At 33.3% G+C, this 18,982-nt stretch overlaps 2 protein-coding genes across 2 annotated transcripts in view; both read right to left on the bottom strand.

The window, feature by feature from the left end:
* The window catches only part of LOC18586215 (serine/threonine-protein phosphatase 6 regulatory ankyrin repeat subunit B), an 87,546-nt gene that overhangs the window by 51,966 nt on the left and 16,598 nt on the right, over positions 1-18,982 (bottom strand). The gene's annotated exons all lie outside the window — the stretch shown is intronic.
* LOC18586218 (ankyrin repeat-containing protein At3g12360) lies at positions 15,609-17,533 on the bottom strand. The gene is made up of 2 exons (XM_018129256.1): positions 16,798-17,533; positions 15,609-16,665 (listed from the first exon to the last, which is right to left on the bottom strand). Exons 1-2 carry the CDS (start codon positions 17,377-17,379, stop codon positions 15,760-15,762), a joined length of 1,488 nt encoding a protein of 495 aa, XP_017984745.1. The 5' UTR covers positions 17,380-17,533; the 3' UTR covers positions 15,609-15,759.

The raw sequence follows: 18,982 nt of genomic DNA, 5'->3' as shown, positions 1-18,982 counted from the left end.
TTACAACCAAAAACATCCATATATCCTGAGGGGTGGCCATGTCAACGGACGTTCACATCGTCCTAATCCATCCACAGTGGAAACAATCCAAGTAAAACCATGGATACTGACATTGTAACAACTATAATCCAAACGTAATTAAAGTTAAAGGTTCCTTGGTATAATGTGTTAAACACACTAGGGGATAACCAACATCCTAAAATTAAAAACGCTAAGTTTTGATACCCGATAAGCAATACACATGAACATCATTAAAATAAAAAGCACCACTGAAAACATACTCATAACTCGAAATGCTAATGGCGTTGGTACTGTTAAACATACTGCTTCCTCGAAAGATATAGCAAGAAATGCAAGTAGTACTTGAAGGGCAGTCCTGAAACCATGGGGAAAAGGTTTAAGGAGGCCCAATGTTAGGAAGAACGCTACTATGAAGACAGTATAGGCTGGAATATAGAAAAGAAGGAAATTAACATCCCACGGGATCCATGTGCACGGTATTTTTTCATGTATTGTGGAATTGAGTTTGAGCAAGCACCACCTTGCCAAACACTACCAGGCGGGCTAATACTGGCTTGGTAGGTAGCTGCTAGAAGCAATCCTAAGACTACTAGTAAGGCATTGCGATCCTCGCTTGATACATTGTCCATACCCTGAAAAATTACTTCTGATGCCTTTGTCACAGGCTTGGAATTTTGCTTTCTCTCTCTCTCTCTCTCTACTTTATTCTGGTTTTAAAATTTATATTGAAGGCTGGATAGCACTTGTGGCCATATAATATTCAAAAGTTCCATTGAATGCCACGGGCAAAACTCAAGTGATAAGGATGAAAGATTCTTCCCTCCCGGAGTCTCCCGCCTTCAAGGGATTTTTTTAGATATAATTATTCATAAAAAAAAATACATTTATAATCTAATAATCATACTATATAACATAATTTTTAAGTTAAACTAACTCTTCGTATGAAAACACAATCTTTTATTTTAAAAATATATCAACAATACTTGACGGTAAAAAGGAATTTATTTATTTTGTTGCTTATACATAATATTGGTCAAACTGTCGATGAATGTTTAAGGAGTTTTTTTTTTTGCTAAGCGAATGTTTAAGGAGTTATTCATCTTCATTGCAAAATCAGTGTGCCCTGCAGTTGCAGGCTTGCAGCTATGTGCAGTGGAGTATCAACAAACTCCATCTCATCGATGCGTCGTAGAACATCCACGTCATCTTCGATTAATGCATACAAGGCATCTATATTTTCTGATTGTACTGCACTTCTTAACCTTTCATCCATCGATAAGATTTAATAATAATTACAGGAAAACAATTGGAAGGGTTTAGTCTACTTGTAGTAGTACATATTTTCTGTGGCTGAGAAAGAAGTAGGTATCCACCAAATTAAAATTAATCAAATGGCAGTTGAATCACATTTTTTTTGTGATTTGAAATTATTTGTGATTAATTTACTTAAAAATATAATTAAATTATGACTGATACATAAGTCCGCTTCATTTAACATTAGTAAAAGAGAGAATCATTACCATGAAATTAATAACATTAACAAAGACGTTGATAGAATGGAAGAAAAGACGCGAGTGAAAATCTGGATAAAGAAAATGTCACATTTGCCAACTTAGGTACCGTTGGCAGATTCAATGGAGTTAATGAAACAAGAGAATGAACATCGATGATGATGAGGGACATGACATCATGGATAAGTTTTTAAGCTTATGTTATTTTGCTTATATATAGTAGTATAATTATGTTTTCATTTAATAAATTAGAAAATATATTTATTTTGCTTGCCAAATTTCTAACTATGTTCTTTAAGTTTACATTTGGAAAGTTAAATACTTAAAAGGGAGGATTTGGATTTCAAATAAAGTACATATGTTGTGTAATAGAGAACACATGATTTTCATGATTATTTCTAATTGCATAGGTTTAATCCAATTAAACTAATACTCTTTTCATCTCATTTTCTTTATTTTTATTTAGTTTTCAAGAAAATTTTAAAACATCTTTGATTTATAGCATATTTTATATTAAATCCAAAAAAAAATTATTATATTCAAAAATTGATATAACATCCAAGCATTTAATGAAAGGTGTATGTATCCCTTATTAAAACAGTTAAATTCAAATTAAATCCCTCATTTTCTCAATTGAAAAAATGATAATATAATGTTAGTTAATATTTTAATATAATTTTGGTGATTAAATGTTGTTTATTCTTTTTTTTGAAAATTATGATTTTAATTTCTTTGTAAGATCAGGTCAATATCCAAACTTTTAATATTTATTTATAGCAAAGTTATTAAAATTTTTAATCTTTCGAAATTAACATGTGTTTCAGGTTCGAGCTGCCTCCCTCAACCTTGGGTCCACACTGATCGAAGTGATTCGTGTATATATCCCTACATGCACCCGTCAAGCTACTTTTTCCATGTTCCTATTTACGTTTGGTTGAGCTGTCAGTTACTACATAAATTATGATATATAAGATATGTTACATGAAAATAATGACTCTTAGATTGTGCTTTCTCTATCTGCATATGAGAGGTTTTTTCGACCTTAATTTGAAGTTGAAGCTCATGTCTTTATGCGAAAACAACATTTTCTGTAGAGAAAGCCACAGCTATCTTGGGAAGTCAGTCAACTATGGAGACAAAAAGGGTATGGTTATGCATTTGGAAATACGTTATCCTGCCCAAAATTTATGGTTACCTGTCCTAAACTGCATTCCAGCTGCAAGCTTTTGAGTGAGGACTGTGTTCATGTTATAAAGTTGAGCGGATCCCCCAAAATTTTTAAAATTTTTTATATATTAAATGCAAATGTCAGGTACTTGGATTTAGTTGAGCTTTGATTATGATAGCGGTTTTGATAAATCTGTGGGTACACGCCGATATTGTTTTTTGAGTGGTATATCATTTTGAGTGATAAATCGGCTTTGATTATGTACTTGTAGTAGTACATATTTTCTGTGGTTGAGAAAGAAGTAGGTATCCACCAAATTAAAATTGATTAAATGGCAGTTGAATCACATTTTTTTTTTGTGATTTGAAAGTATTTGTGATTAAATGGTAATGGCTTGTTCCTATATATACAACAACTAGCAACAAGACTTCTTGGTCCCAAATCACGACAGCAACAAGGTTGGTAAGAGGCAGGAAGCCGTTGTTGCCAAACTTTTTCTTCTTCTACTTCAATTTTTTTTAAGGAAAAAATAAATTGTTCTTACTAAACTATTCCTTGGGGTATCAGAACCCTTGTAAATTTAATCTTGAAGAGATTAAATGCAAATGTTAGGTACTTGGATTTAGTTGAGCTTTGATTATGATAGCGGTTTTGATAAATCTGTGGGTACACGCCGATATTGTTTTTTAAGTGGTATATCATTTTGTAACTACGCAGGTTATATTTTGCCCAAATTAACCATGAAAAATTTATGCCATAGCAAGTCTTCTCCGCTTTGGTTAGAGACTTACAATGGCATGCTGGTTGAAGAGGTCAATAAAACTGACTTTATTAAAAAAATAAGATAGATCAAAATATTACTTTAGAATATGTTTTTACATTTAATGCACCATTTTCATCAAACTTAAGAGGAGACAATGTATTTATTTCAAATTTCTTTCCTGAAATTTGCCAAAAAAAATATATATTTCCTTGCACTACAAACAATTTGGACTAAAATTGGCATAGCTAATCTTGAACTCAAACCCAAACTCCATAAAATTGATTTTAACCAAAAAAAAAAATGAACAATCTGAACTTGCATGATCCAAAGTTGAAAAGGACTTGAATTCAAAACAATTTGAATTTAAATTGATCTGAACTCAAAACTACTTGAACCCAAACAACCCGAATAACCGACTCGAAATTATTCTAATTCAAACAATTCGTTTAAATCTAAATCCATGTGACTTAAAAGGCCAACACTTAAATTGAAAACAATTCATCTAAATCCAATTTCATTTGACTTAAAAAGTCAACACTTAAATTAAAAATAACCCGAACACATATAATCCAAATCTAATAATTCGAGTGTCAAATCCTAATTACCTGATTTGATTTGCAATGACCAAAACCAAAATGAACAAAATTTTCTTCGACCGGAATTGACCTGACCTTATTACCCAATTGCCACCTCTATTTTGATTAAAAAATACAGTACTGCTCAAAACAGAATAGAAGCATACCAACTGATAACAAGAATGTTCGAACTATAACAAGTACAATCTATGCGTAATAAAACTCATACAATACTGAAATGCATCCTAAAATAAAAATGGATCCTATCCAGAATGGATCGTATAGACCGAGGAATAACCAGCACCCTAAAATTGGGAAGGCTCCTATTTGCAATGGAGTAACACCAGGGAATAACCAGCATCCTAGAATTAAAACACTAATTCTTGATACTCGGTAAGCAATACACATGAACATCATTGAAATAAAATCCAACACTGAAAATATTCTGATAACTTTATATGTTAAATCAGTTGGCGCTATGAAAGATATTGATTGGTCGAAGGATTCAGCAAGAAATGCAAGTAGTACTTGAAGCGCAGTCTTGAAACCACGGGGAAAAGGTTTAAGGAGGCCCAACGTTAGGAAAAACGATACTATGAAGATAGTATAGGCTGGAACATAGAAAATAAGAAATTTAACTTCTTCCATGACCAATCTGCCATGTCCTTCATTTACATTGGACTTGGAGTTTGAGGAGCCATCATCTTGCAAAACACTGCGAGGCGGGTTAATACTGGCTTGGAAGGTAGCTGTTAGAAGCATTCCTAAAATTACTAGTAAGGTGTTGCGGTCCTCGCTGGATATACTGCCCATACCTTGAAAAATTACTTTTGATGCCTTTGTCACATGCTTGACCATTTGTTTTCGAATTACATATTGACAGGTTGAAGCTCTTGCACCTAGCCAACCACGAAGAATACTTTTGCTCTCTTTGTTATCAAGTTCGTCTGCAACAGCCAGTGCCGTCAAACCAACTTGATTTGTCGCAAACTTATCAGCCTTGCATTTTAATAGCAATTTGAGAATCTGTTTGATTGAGACATAAATTAAAATTACAATTAATTGACCATCAAATACAATCCCAAAATAAAGAATCCATTCCTCTTTCACTAAAAGTAAAATTAGTTAGAGGGATGAGGTTGAACCTGGAGTTGATTTTTGCGTGCAGCTATGTGCAAGGCAGTGTCGCCATTCCTGTCTCTCAGGTTCACCACATCCTGAAAATCGTCACTCTTCCTAAGCATCCGACATAGGAGGTGAAGAGCTCCCAATCTATTGTTTTCCGTTGCAATGTGCAAAGCAGTCTGGTTTGCGGTTGTCATATCTCGGATGCATTCAGGACAAGCCTCCAGAAATCCGTCCAAGAGGTCAAGGTTTTGTTCTGTAGTTATTACATAGTGTAAAGGAGTCTCACCCTTTCTCCCTTTTACACGGACAAGATTTTTATCATTTTGTATGAGACGTAGGGCCAGCTCTTTGTGCCCCTTTTCCACCGCAAGGTGAATGGGACTAAAGCCTTCTTGGTTCAGCTTCCTAGCGAATGATGGCATTAACATCATTATCTCCATTGCAAAATCAATGCTCCCTTGAGCTGCAGCTATGTGTAATGGAGTGTCAACGAACTGCATCTCATCAATGTGCCTCAAAACATCTCCATCTCTTTGGATGGATGCATATAATTCAACAATATCTCCTTCTTGAGCAGCCCTCCTCAAAGTTTCATCCATATCAAGAGGGCGAAAATACAATGACAAGCAGAAAACAGAAAAAGGATTAGGCTACAAATCCGGAATTAAATGATAGGTAATTGTAAGGGCTTAGGCTAATTAGAGTGTAGTTAAAACAGAGAAAATATCTAGTACTTAAGGCCACTCGCAGCAATTAATTGAACGAGTAAAGAGAGGGTGCCCTGCACAGGAGTACCTTGACGAACTTACAAGGAAAAGCCTCGGTGCTATTTAGTATATTAATTTTAATGAACCAGGAAAGATTAAAAAGCAGAAAAGGCAGAATAAAGGAGTTTTTGTGGAAAAAACAGTTCTATTTATTATAAAATCTTCAATAATTTAGACCACTAAACATGACAACTCTCTCTTCAACAAATCCAAAACACTTTTCTTCCTCCATACGTTGATAAATTAAATGATTAGAGGAAGCTTCTAATTAGATATAAAAAAATTGAAAGACATAACTCTAAAATGAGAAAAGATATAGTAAGAAGTGATTTTAATTGAGTCTAGTTGTTGTTAGAGTCAAATAACGAGTAAGCATAATGTAAAACATTATTTGAGTAAGCAAAGATACAGTTCTTTCTTTAAAATATCCTCAACTTTTCATGATAATTATTTATTAAAATATATTTAGGCGTTAACATAACACAAAAAAAATTGAGATTAGCGTTATCACGTCATAAAAAATTTATTTTGCATTTCTTTTATCAAATAATCTTTATTTAATTTAAAAAATTGTGAATTCTAACTCAACTTTTTAAATATAAATACATATATTTAATATTGAGTCAATTGTTGATAACTCTTTTAAGAAATATCGGGAAAGTGCTTTTTAACTAATGCAAAAGCAAAAGCTCTTTTTCTTGTTTTTTTTTCTTTTGAAAGTTGATTTTATTAGCACTAAGCCACTATGTTATCCAAAGTCTTTAGTTATTTGTTAAAAATTTCTAGTGACATCTGCTTCACAAATTTCTAGTGACATCTTCGACTTGAGCTAATGGAACAAGAAAAAAAAAAAAAAAGCTCCCTACTATTTTTCTAAAGACTTGACTATCTTTAGTCAAAAACTACTATTTCACAAAAAAAAAGCCACAAACAAAAAAAAACATACAATGGAGAATCCAAATCAAGAACCAAAATCAAATAAAAAAACCTTTCTTTAACCGAAGATCAACAGGACCTGGCAATCAATGTCCACGAAAAAGAAATTCTTTTTAAAAAAGAAAAAGAAAAAATTCAATATTACGGCCGACATAGAAATTGAATAAAATGAATTACTGTTTTCGTCAAACTGAGAGGAAATTTGGAGGAAACTAACATGAAACATGTTCGGAGTTCAAGCGAATAAATGTGTCTTGTTATATATTTTAAACTATTGAAAATATATATTCAAGGGGATAAACATGTTTAAATATATATATATATATTGAAGGCCGGTTAGCACTTGCGGCCATATAATATTCAAAAGCCTCAAACTTTCCTGAAGGTCACCAAGAAGTCCTACTTTTGGGTCTCTACTTTCGTATCTTTCTTGGAAGATTTGCTACGAAGATTTTCTCTTCGGTTGTTCCTCTTCATTGTTAATGGAACGTCTGTCTTTAATGACCTCATATCAATGCAGAATTAGTACTGAAGATTAGCACATCATGACTTGTTACTATAACACGACGATGTTTGTCATGAAAGTCAAATTTTAACTAGATAGTGTTGTTAAGAGGATGTTTGAGGGTCAAAAATTGGCTAAAATACTTTAGCACTTGACCTCAATTTATTAGATACAGGTTTCTTACCATGTCGATCATAATCTTATATATCATAATATAACATGTACTTATAAGTTGCTGTGTCAACTTTTACATAAGTTTATACTTTTCATAAATATGCATGACAATTGTTATATCCAACTACTTGGAACCAATAGTATAATAAAATGCAAATAATCTCTCTTTTTTGAATCTTTCAATGACTTATGTTTAATTTAATGGAGTTTTAAAATTATGTACAACTAGGCATCCTTGAACCTATAATAATATTAAAATTTTTATTTGGATGCTGCCAAGGGCGGAGATAGTTAACTTTTATTGAGGGATTGAAACAAAGAGAAACAAAGATTAAAATTTTTTAAAATTAATATGTTAAATTTAACTAACAATCAAAAGATTCATAATATCTAATAATTTTATGTAGCATGTAAATAAAAAGGAATAATAAAGAAAGACTTATAATAGTCTTTTAAAACAGTTGTACCCAATGATGTTTTTTAGATTTAAATTTATCAATTATTGTTTCTATATTAAAAAGGTTAACAATGTCTTTTTCAATAAAATAAATAAATTATCTAAAAGAAACTCATCATTTATTTTATTTCAAAGTCTTAATTTCACAATTTTCATTACTAAAAAGACTTTCTCTATACTCATTGTAGAAACCGGACGAATAAAAACAAGATAAATTAATCTATTAATTAAGTGGTAATTTATTGACTTTTTTTATTTTTACTAATCTTTAGCACAATTCAAAAAGTGTCCTAATATTTTTCTTATCATGTTCTCATAATAATGATATGAATTAATGTTTTAAATATGTAATATATAAAATATTTTAAAACTTTTGGGGCTGCAACCATCCGCCCCTATTTTTTTTTTTTTTCTAATGAATGGACGTCAACTTATTAAAATCATGTTTAGTCAGTCAATTGTAGTAATAAAAGGCAAAATCCGGGATAGATTTTTTTTTATAAAAAAACAGACTTCTTTGGACCACTATGATGACAACTCTCTCTCTCACTACTTGAATTTGGTTTAAAATATATTAAAGGGAGGATAGCACTTGTGGCTATGTGACTAATTTTCAAAACTTATGGATGGGTCATCAGAACAAAAAATCAATGTCCAGTCAAGAAAGGGAGAGATTCCTCTTAAAATTTGTCGTCACTCATCATGATTGGGAAAGAAGTCGTTAATTAATTATTGAATGCGATTCATTGGATCTTTAAACATCACGGAAATATTAGAAGTCGTTCCAATAAATTGATTTATTTTAAGATTTTATTCGTTATGTTTTTCTTATTTAATATCTTTTGAAAAATTAATATTAAACGAAAATTCTCTTACAAAAATGAGTGTTTATTGAGTATTCTGATAGACAGAAGAGTGCTCGACATGAACTAGAGAAGAATTCTATACTGGATGTAGTCATATTGTCTTTCTGGTTTGATGAGGCAAAAGGGCTATTTTGTGCTATGATTGATTTTCCTATTATAATTTGGTTTGGTGATTGGAAGCCTTGTGTTGCCTGTTGCGTAAAGGTAATTGGAATGAACATAAATTTAGGCTTGACGTGGGGTGCTAGGGCTTAATGTTTGTTTTATTATTAATTTTTTAAATATATAATATAAAAAATATTTTAAAAGTTTAAGGGCTGCAACCATCCGCATCTTATTTTTTTTCCTAAAGAATGGACGTCAAGTTATTAAAATCATCTTTAGTCAGTCAATTATAGTAAAAAAGGGTAAAATCCGGGATAGATTTTTTTTATATAAAGAAAACAGACTTCTTTGGACCACTATGATGACAACTCTCTCTCTCTCTCTCTACTTAATCCGGTTTAAAATATATTTAAGGGCGGATGGCACTTGTGGCTATGTAATATTCAAAACTTATGATTGGCTCATAAGAACAAAACATCAATGTGAAGTCAAGAAAGGGAGAGATGGCTCTTAAAATTTTTCATCGCTCATCATGGTGTTGGGAAAGAGGTCGTTAATTAATTGTTGAATTGGATTCAATGATTGCGATTCATTGGATTCTTAAATATCACAGAAACATTAGAAGTCATTCCAACAAATAGATTTAAGTGAAAATTCTATTTCGTTGTATTTTTTCTATTTAATATCTTTTAAGAAGTTAACACTGAACGAACTATCTTACGAATACCAGTGCTTGCTGTTTAGGAAGGGAGTATTCTGATAGGCGGACGAGTGTTTGACACAAATTACAGAAGCAATTCTATACTGGATGTAGTCATATTGTCTTTCTGCTTTGATGAGGCTAAGGGATTGTTTTATGTGACTGATTTTCCTACTATAATTTGGTTTGGTGATAGGAAGTCTTGTGTTGCCTGTTGCGTAAAGGTGATTGGAATAAACATAAATTTAGGCGTGACGTGGGGTGCTAGGGCTTACTGTTTGTATTATTATTGCTCTGTCTTCGTATCTCAGATGTTCACCGTTGAACACATCAATAAAATGATGGCTGAGAAAAGAAAAACTGTAAGCTAACAATAAAACTATGATAGAAAAAATTCGTCGGATTCATTTAATTTAATTCCAATGCTTGAGCATTGATTTTGGTTTTATCCATACAGCTAAAGACAAAACACACAGAAAAGAGAAAACAAAAAAGCAAGAGGAAAAATTATATTTAGATATTCCACATGGTGAGGCATATATATTAAACTTGTCAGCTCCTATCAGACAGTAGTGTGTCTGTTTTATAGTACTTGGATATTATTATTTATTGATAGATTTATGGAGAGCCACCGTCACTGCCAATCCAGGACTGGGGGCAAGGAGAGGCTAGTTTAGAGCCTGGACGAACTCGACCGGCCGCCCTCGAGTGCTGGAGCGGCGCTACATAGCTAACTAGCCATGAAAGAGGGGAGAAGAAGGAGGAAAAAGGAAAAAGACAAGGGATCAGTAACCATAATTTGGTTACATGAACAATTACACATGTACAATTTTTACCGCGTGGTAGCTGCCACTGACACTAACAACACATCAATTTCTTCGACTTAAGCCCCACAAAGGAAACTGCAATACCAGCAACATGATAAAGACTATTGATTGAAATGTATTCCATTTGGACCAAAGAGGAGTCGGGGATAAGATGCTTATGAAGAGCATGTAGCTCGAACACAAAAGTGAAAGTGGCACGAGCAATAGAACCACCTGGGAGGTGAAATGCTGTTAGCCCAATGGTTGTCAATAGGGTTAATGTGTTATAAGTTCAGAACACAGAAAATAACTATTTATAAAATAATTTACAGTAAATGATAAAATTATAATAATTAGTTTTTAATTTCTGTGATAAGTCAAAGGTAAAGTTTCATTTTGAAACAAAGGAATATTACAACACAAATTATAAGTGAAATAAAGTCGTAGAATAAAAGATAAAGGGAAAAGTAGTGATGATTTTGCATTGGGAGAAATTGAAATTTTGGGTGGTACATTGCCGTACAGCAAATAAAGATACAAAATCGGAAATAGGAAATATCTAGACGCAGTGGCAGCCATTCTTAGAGCTTCATTCAACGTTTTTGTCATACTATCGATGTGTCAAAGAAAGTCTCGAGCTGCGATTGCCTGAGACTCCCTTGGCATGAAAATCGGCTTGGCAAAGGGAAAACAAGAAAATACATAGTTCAACTGCACAAGAAGAATGGCAGCATCAAAACAAGAACAACAGCTTGTACAAGAACTCAAGCCAACCGTAAGCCGAAACTGGTAGCAAAGAAGTAAGGACCTAAGGGACAAGATCACCCAAAAGAGTAAAGCATTCGGACGTTTAAGACAGCAAGACCATGGCAGCCAGCGTAGAAACAACCGAAGGAAAGAGAGACAGCAAAAGGACCCTAGACATCCTGAATTGTTTCAGGCCAGACGTGCACACCTTCTTGAACACGAAAGCAGCGGCCCCACTCCAACAATGTGAGCAGCCAACGGCATCAAGCAAGCATTCCCTTTTGAAGAGTTGCGCACAAACAGACTCGGAAGGGAGATGACAATCGATCAACCGCAATCTCTGTTTTATTACGTTCGTGTGCAACAGTCAATGCCGTTGAACCAGCCTGATTGGTCGCAAACTTATCAGCCTAGCATTTTAGTAGTAGTTTGAGCGTCTGTTTTATCGAGACATAAATAAATGCCATAATCCATTGACCATCAATACAATTCCAAAATAAAGAATCCATTCCCTTTTTACTAAAAGTAAAATTAGTTTGAGGGATGAGATCGGACCTGGGGTTGATTATTGTGCGCAGCTATGTGTAAGGCCGTGTCACTATTCCTGTCTTTTTGGTTCATCACATCTTGACAGTAGTCACTTTTCCTAAGGATCCGACGTAGAAGTTGAAGAGCTTCTAATCTATTGTTTCTCGTTGCAATGTGCAAAGCAGTCTGCTTTGTGGTTGTCATATCTCGGAAACATTCAGGACAAGCTTCTAAAAATCTAGCCAAGAGACCAAGATTTTGTTCTCTAGTTATTGCATAGTGCAAAGGTGAATTGGATGTAGCGCCATTTTCCATGAGATGTAGCGCCAGCTCTTCATGCCCATTTTCCTCTGCAAGGTGAATGGGTGTAAAATCTTCTGGGTTTAGCTTCCTAGCGAATCTCCATTGCAAAATCAATCCACCCTTGAGCTGCGGCTATCTGTAATGGAGTGTCAACGAACTCCATCTCATCAATGTGCCTCAAAACATCTCCATCTCTTTGGATGGATGCATATATTTCAACAATATCTCCTTCTTGAGCAGCCCTCCTCAAGCTTTCATCCATATCAGGGGAGCCAACTGACAATGACATGCAGAAAATAGAAAAAGGATTAGGCTACGTTATATAGCAATTAAAAGAGTAATTAAGAGAGCATGGAGGAAATCCTGAATGGTTTCACTTGAAAAAGAAATAGTTGAGGAGCTCCCCTCCATCCAGTTAACATAGTGAGATGAGAAGGCTTAGAATAATGACAAATTTATAGGTAATTGATTAAAAGAGTAAAGAGAACCTCAACGTTCTTACAGGTAAAAGCTCGATGCTATTGAGTCAGTCAATTACCGTCAATCAGGAAAGTTGAAAAACCAGAAGAGGCAGCAACGAAATTAGTTTTGGTGGAAACAAAATACTATACACTAAGATCACAACTCTGGCTGTCTCTAATTTTTTCTTTTTTTCTCAGCCAAAAATGATGCGGATTTTATTAACAAGCTGAATGAAGCGGTGAGGAATCAGCAATAGCCTGATCCAAAAAACAGTACAGATACTCAAATGACAGAAGCATGCACAAGATAATAGTACCAGCAAAAATCAACATGACAACAAGCTAGTAGAACAACTTAGAGAACAACAATCACAGATGCTGGATAAACACTAACAATCACCAAGATGCTGACAATAATATCCACATACAATGGCGGAGCTATAAATTGAGAAAACATAAGTAACATCCGATAAGAAGATAGTCACAGCAAAACAGCCAAACCAGAAGCTGAAACTTGAAGACAACCAGAACAGCCAACCATTTCCTGGTTGCAGAGAGAGCTCGTAAAAACAAAAACAACAGGAGCTGCCGGTATGAATGAGGGAAAATATGGAGGAATGCTGGATAGCACTTGGGGCTATATAATATTCAACGCGTCCCGTTGAATGCCCTGGACCTCAACTTGTTAAAAATTACTTAATACTATTGTAATATGTAATTGTTAACAATAAAAGTATGGTACAAAAATCAACTGATTAGGATTAGGATAAATTTTCTTCTTCTTCAATGGATCACTTTTATGTGTTACATTTTAATTTGTCCAATTTATAACTAACAGTGATAAAGAATGATTTATCTAATAATTTTTCATGATTCTGATTTCATTTATTGGGATTTTCTATTTAGGGAGAATTATTATAAAATTTTCTCTCATCCAATTATTTCGAACCAATAAGATAACAAAGTGTGAATAATCTATCACCAAATCTTTCAAAAACTTCATATTTAATTTAATTCGGTGCTAGATGTAATAATATGAAATTTTCATTTGGATGTCCTGGACCTCAACTTTTTTAATTTTTTTGATGGATGGACCTTAACTTATTGAAAACTTGTTTAGTCAGTCCATTACAGTCTCACCCCGCTTCCCTTTGAGACGAACAAGATTTTTGTCATTTTGCATGAGATGTAGCGCCAGCTCTTTATGCCCATTTTCCACTGCAAGGTGAATGGGACTAAAGCCTTCCTGGTTTAGCTTCCTAGCGAATGACGGCTTTAAGATCATTGTCTCCATTGCAAAATCAATGCACCCTTGAGCTGCAGCTATTTGTAATGGAGTGTCAACGAACTCCATCTGATCGATGTGTCTCATAACATTTCCATCTCTTTGGATTGATGCATATAATTCAACAGTATTTCCTTCTTGTGCAGCTCTCTTCAAACTTTCATCCATATCAAGAGAGCCAAATTACAATGACGTGCTGAAAATAAGAAATGATATTAGTACTAAGATTCGATCTCATGCTCAAATATGAAAATAATCAAGAAATTAAAAATATAATGCAACGGAATAATAAATTAGCATTTAATCAGAGAAACGATCAAATCCTATAAGATCAATATTTGTGTTTTTAATGTAATTTTTAATTTAATTATGAATATTCATAAGTAAGAATTATATATCTTACTCTAAATATTGTAATCAAGAGCCTAATTAAATCAAAATCTTTTCTTCTTTACCTTTAGGATTTGTCAAAACTTCAGTCACTCAAGTGTTTGGCCTCTAACAGTAATCCATACAATGACCAAATAAGACCTTCTCAAAAGTAGAATTTTTTACTTGTACTAGCAAATTTTGTTTCTAAAACAAAAAGACCAAAATACTTACCGAATCATTTTTTTGTCAAATAAGGAAAACTATTTTTCTTTTCTTATTTTATGAAACGATTGATAAGTGATTGGAGGTTTTGAGTTTTAATTTACTAACATAACATATTTATATAGCCAGACTAAGTTATAACTTTATATATAGCATATGTATTTTAATTTAATTAAATCTCTGTGAATTTAATTAATTTTTCACTTTATTTTGATTTTTTTTAATAAGTCCAACTTAATTAATTATCCTTATTTAATTTCAATCATGTCACTTAATGTGTTTGACCCATTAGGTTTCTAACATTCTTCTTCTTACATTCTTCCCTCCTAGCGTCTCTCATCTTCAAGGGATCACTTTTAAGTGTTATATTTTAATTTGTCCAATTTATAACTAACAGTGATAAAGAATGATTTATCTAATAATTTTTCATGATTTTGATTTCATTTTTGTGATTTTCTATTTAGGGAGAATTATTATAAAATCTTCTCTCATCCAACTATTTTGAACCAATAAGATAACAAAATGTGAATAATCTTTCTCCGAATTTTTCAAATACTTAATATTTAATTTAATCCTGTTCTAGATGCAATAGTTTTAAATTTTCATTTGGATGTCATGGACCTCAACTTTTTTAATGGATGGACCTTAACCTATTGAAAACTTGTTTAATCACTCAATTATATACAACAGGGAAAGAGTAAAAAAAAAACAGAATAGGCTTGACATGGGTGGTAAGGCCTAATGATTGGACTTATATGTTCAATAATAAATATTTTTTTGAGACGGAATATCAATTTCTCAAATTAATAAACTTTCATTAAATTTTGATTAAAATTTTTTTTTGAAAAGTAATTTTGATTAAAACTTAAAAATGTCTGGATATTTTATCTTTTTTTTTTCCGTAATTAAGCAATAGTGTGATTTTGTGAAAGAAATTGAATCTTGAGCATCTATAAGTTATAGCTCTTTTTTTTGTTTCATATTATTTTTTATTATATATATTTATGTTTATTTTTTGAAATTAAAAATTATATAGTTTATCAATAATATACATAAAATAATTTATGGTCAATATTTTTGTGCCAGTCAAATGTGAATTTTCAATTTGAGATAGGAGGAGTATTAATTTCATAATAATACATCAGCAAAAATTATGAGCAAAAGAAAGTAGATGAAATGATAAAGCAAAATGTGGAGAAGAGTTTATGTAAGAGGAACTGAATTTATTGATGATACAACAAATAGATATATAAGACTGGAAATAAAAAATATGTAGTAGATGCAGTGGCGGCCATCTTTAAAGCTTCATTCAGCTTTAACGTTCATATATTGTGAGGGGTAGCATGTCAACCCACGTTCTCATCGCACTACTTCAATCCACAATAGAAACAAAGCAAGTAATACCATGGGTACTGGAACTATAGCAACAACCATCCAGATGTAATGAAACCGTTGTAGTATTAAACCGCATCCTACAATTAAAGTGGATCCTAACCAGAATAGATCATATAGACTAAGGAATAACCAGCACCCTATAATTAAATAGGATCCTATCTGAAATGGACCATACAGACCAGGCACTAACCAACACCCTAGAAAGAAAACGCTAATTTTTGATACCCGGTAAGCAACACACATGACCATCATTAAAACAAAAACCAACGTTGAAAACAAACACATAACTCGATATGCTAAATTAGTTGGCGCTATGAAATTTATTGATTCGTCAAAAGATATAGCAAGAAATGCGAGCAGTACTTGAAGAGAAGTCCTGAAACCATGGGGGAAAGGTTTAAGGAGGCCCAATGTTAGGAAAAACGCTACTATGAAGACAGTATAGGCTGGAATATAAAAAGTAAGGAAATCAACTTGATCCATGACCGATTTGCCTGGTAATTTTTCATGATGTCCTACAGTGGAATTGGAGTTTGAGGAGCCATCACCTTGCCAAACACTACCAGGCGGGCTAATACTGGCTTGGTAGGTAGCTGTTAGAAGCAATCCTAAAATTACTAGTAAGGCGTTGCGATCCTCACTTGAGACACTGTCCATACCTTGAAAAATTACTTCTGATGCCTTTGTCACATGCTTGACAATTTGTTTCTGAATTTTATATTTAAAGTTCAAAACTCTTGCACTTCCCCAACCATGCAAAATATTGCTGCTCTCTATGTTATTAAGTTCGTTTGCAACAGCCACTGCTGTTGAACCAGCTTGATTGATCGCATGCTTATCAGCCTTGCATTTTAATAGCAGTTTGAGCATCTGTTTGATAGAGAGTTCGAGACACAAACAAAAGCCACAATCAATTGACCATGAAATACAATCCCAAATTAAAGAATTAATCCATTCTTTTTTGATAAAAGTAAAACTAATTAAGAGGGGAAGAGATCGGACCTTGGACTGATTATTGCGCGCAGCTATGTGCAAGGCAGTGTCGCCATTCCTGTCTTTCTGGTTCACCACATCCTCACAATAGTCACTCTTCCTAAGCATCCGACATAGGAGTTCAAGAGCCTCTAATCTATTGTGTCTCGTTGCAATATGCAAAGCAGTCTGGTTTGTGGTTGTCATATCCCGGACGCATTCAGGACAAGCCTCAAGAAATCTGGCCAAGAGATCAAAATTTTGTTCTCTTGGTATTGCATAGTGCAAAGGAGTCTCACCCCGCTTCCCTTTGACACGAACAAGATTTTTGTCATTTTGCATGAGATGTAGCGCCAGTTCTTTATGCCCCTTTTCCACCGCAAGGTGAATGGGACTAAACCCTTCGTGGTTTAGCTTCCTAGCGAATGAGGGCTTTAAGATCATTATCTCCATTGCAAAATCAATGCACCCTTGAGCTGCAGCTATGTGTAATGGAGTGTCAACGAACTCAATCTCATCGATGTGCCTCAAAATATTTCCATCTCTTTGGATTGATGCATATAATTCAACAATATTTCCTTCTTGTGCAGCTCTCTTCAAACTTTCATCCATATCAGGGGAGCCAAATTACAATGACGTGCTGAAAATAGAAGAAGATATTAAGCACATAAAACTAAGAAAGCATTGAAGACATTCGGCTTGGTTTCACATAATCAAAAAAAAAAGTTGAGCAGGTCCCCTCCATCCAGTAAACATAGTAAGAAGAGAGGGCTTAGGATAACGATAAATTGACAGGCAATCGTAAGGCCACTGACGGTAATTGATTAAAAGAGTAAAGAGAGGGTGCACAGGACATTGTTGTGTCGGTCAATTAAAGTCAATCAGGAAAGGTGACTAAACAGAAAAGGCATAACAAAAGTAGTCGTGGAGACAAAGTACTCTTCGCTGAAAGGATCTCGCTGTCTCTACTTTATTCTGGTTTCAAAATATCTATTGAAAGCTGGATAGCACTTGTGGCTATATCCCATTCAATCATCGGAACTCAACTTATCCAAATTTACTTAACAATAAAAGTATGGTAGAAAAATCAATTGATAAGGATTAAGATAAATTTTTTTCTTCTTACATTCTTCCCTCTTAGTGTCTCTCATCTTCAAGGGATCAATTGAACAAAGGAAGAAGTAGAAAAGTGTAAATTTTTATCATAAACGTGCTTGTGTTTTTGCATTTGAGTAGGCTTTAGGCTTAGTGGGTCGTTAATGGGAATTTTTTTATAATATTAAATATTTTAATTATAAGGAAAAATCATGTAAAAATCTATTCCTTAGATATAAACTTTATATTAATATTTGATAAATTTTACATGATTATAAAGTTATTATAAAATAATTATATGGTTATAGCGGTAAGTGATGCGTTTTTAATGTCAACTTATGCAATTAACCGATGATCCTGTGTTTGTGTTTAAAAAATATCTTAAAAAACCTTTGGAACTTGTTGATTTAGATTAGATCTGACCATTCAACAGAAAAAAAAGAAGCCCTAAGCAAGACATGAACCCAATTATGAACAAGCATTTGAAGTTAACGTTTTTATTTCTTGATGAAAACGGAAATAATTAGCAAAAGGATGCCATGAATGGCAGGAGATATGAAGATGAACATTCTTGAATAAACCACAAAAAATTCAATCATAATTGTCAAATTCATCTCAACATTTTATGCTGAAAACGTCTATCTATGCAAAGGCCAATGCTAAAGGATGTGTATGTTTCCGTCCCTTTCAAGATAACCCTAAGACGTTGAGTTCTCCTGAACTCCTATTAACCTTCCTTATTTTCATCAACCAATATAGATAAGCCCCAAATAACCAACACCCAGATGCAATAGCAAGCACCAAAGTAAGCCAAATGAAATAAGTAAACTTTGCAGCAACGATATGTTGTGTTTTGAGAGAAAGAGAGTAAATGTCCCCTATAACACAATCTCGATTTTATATCTCTTAAACAAAGATGAGCAAAGAGAGAAGACCACACTAGTTTCATTCATAGTCAATATATATATACACAGCTTCATTAACACATATTATCAATAGATATAACACTTCTTAATACATGAGAAACAAGTGTAAAACATGATTATCATAGTGACATGCATAGCTCCACGTAGTGGTTTTCAACACCAAGCAAAACATATATAAACATGCATGATATCTA

Source organism: Theobroma cacao, chromosome 10 (assembly GCF_000208745.1).
Source record: "Theobroma cacao cultivar B97-61/B2 chromosome 10, Criollo_cocoa_genome_V2, whole genome shotgun sequence".
Taxonomy (NCBI): Eukaryota; Viridiplantae; Streptophyta; class Magnoliopsida; order Malvales; family Malvaceae; genus Theobroma; species Theobroma cacao.
The sequence above is the reverse complement of the archived record's forward strand: the minus strand, read 5'-3'. Positions and strand labels throughout refer to the sequence as shown.

What these genes read in the sequence shown, in the direction of transcription:
- LOC18586218 (XM_018129256.1), bottom strand. Translation starts at nt 17,379, where the DNA reads ATGGATGAAAGTTTGAAGAGAGCTGCACAAGAAGGAAATATTGTTGAA. An exon ending in CGCGCAATAATCAGTCCAAG is followed by an intron (nt 16,666 to 16,797) that starts GTCCGATCTCTT and finishes TCTATCAAACAG; the next exon opens with ATGCTCAAACTGCTATTAAA.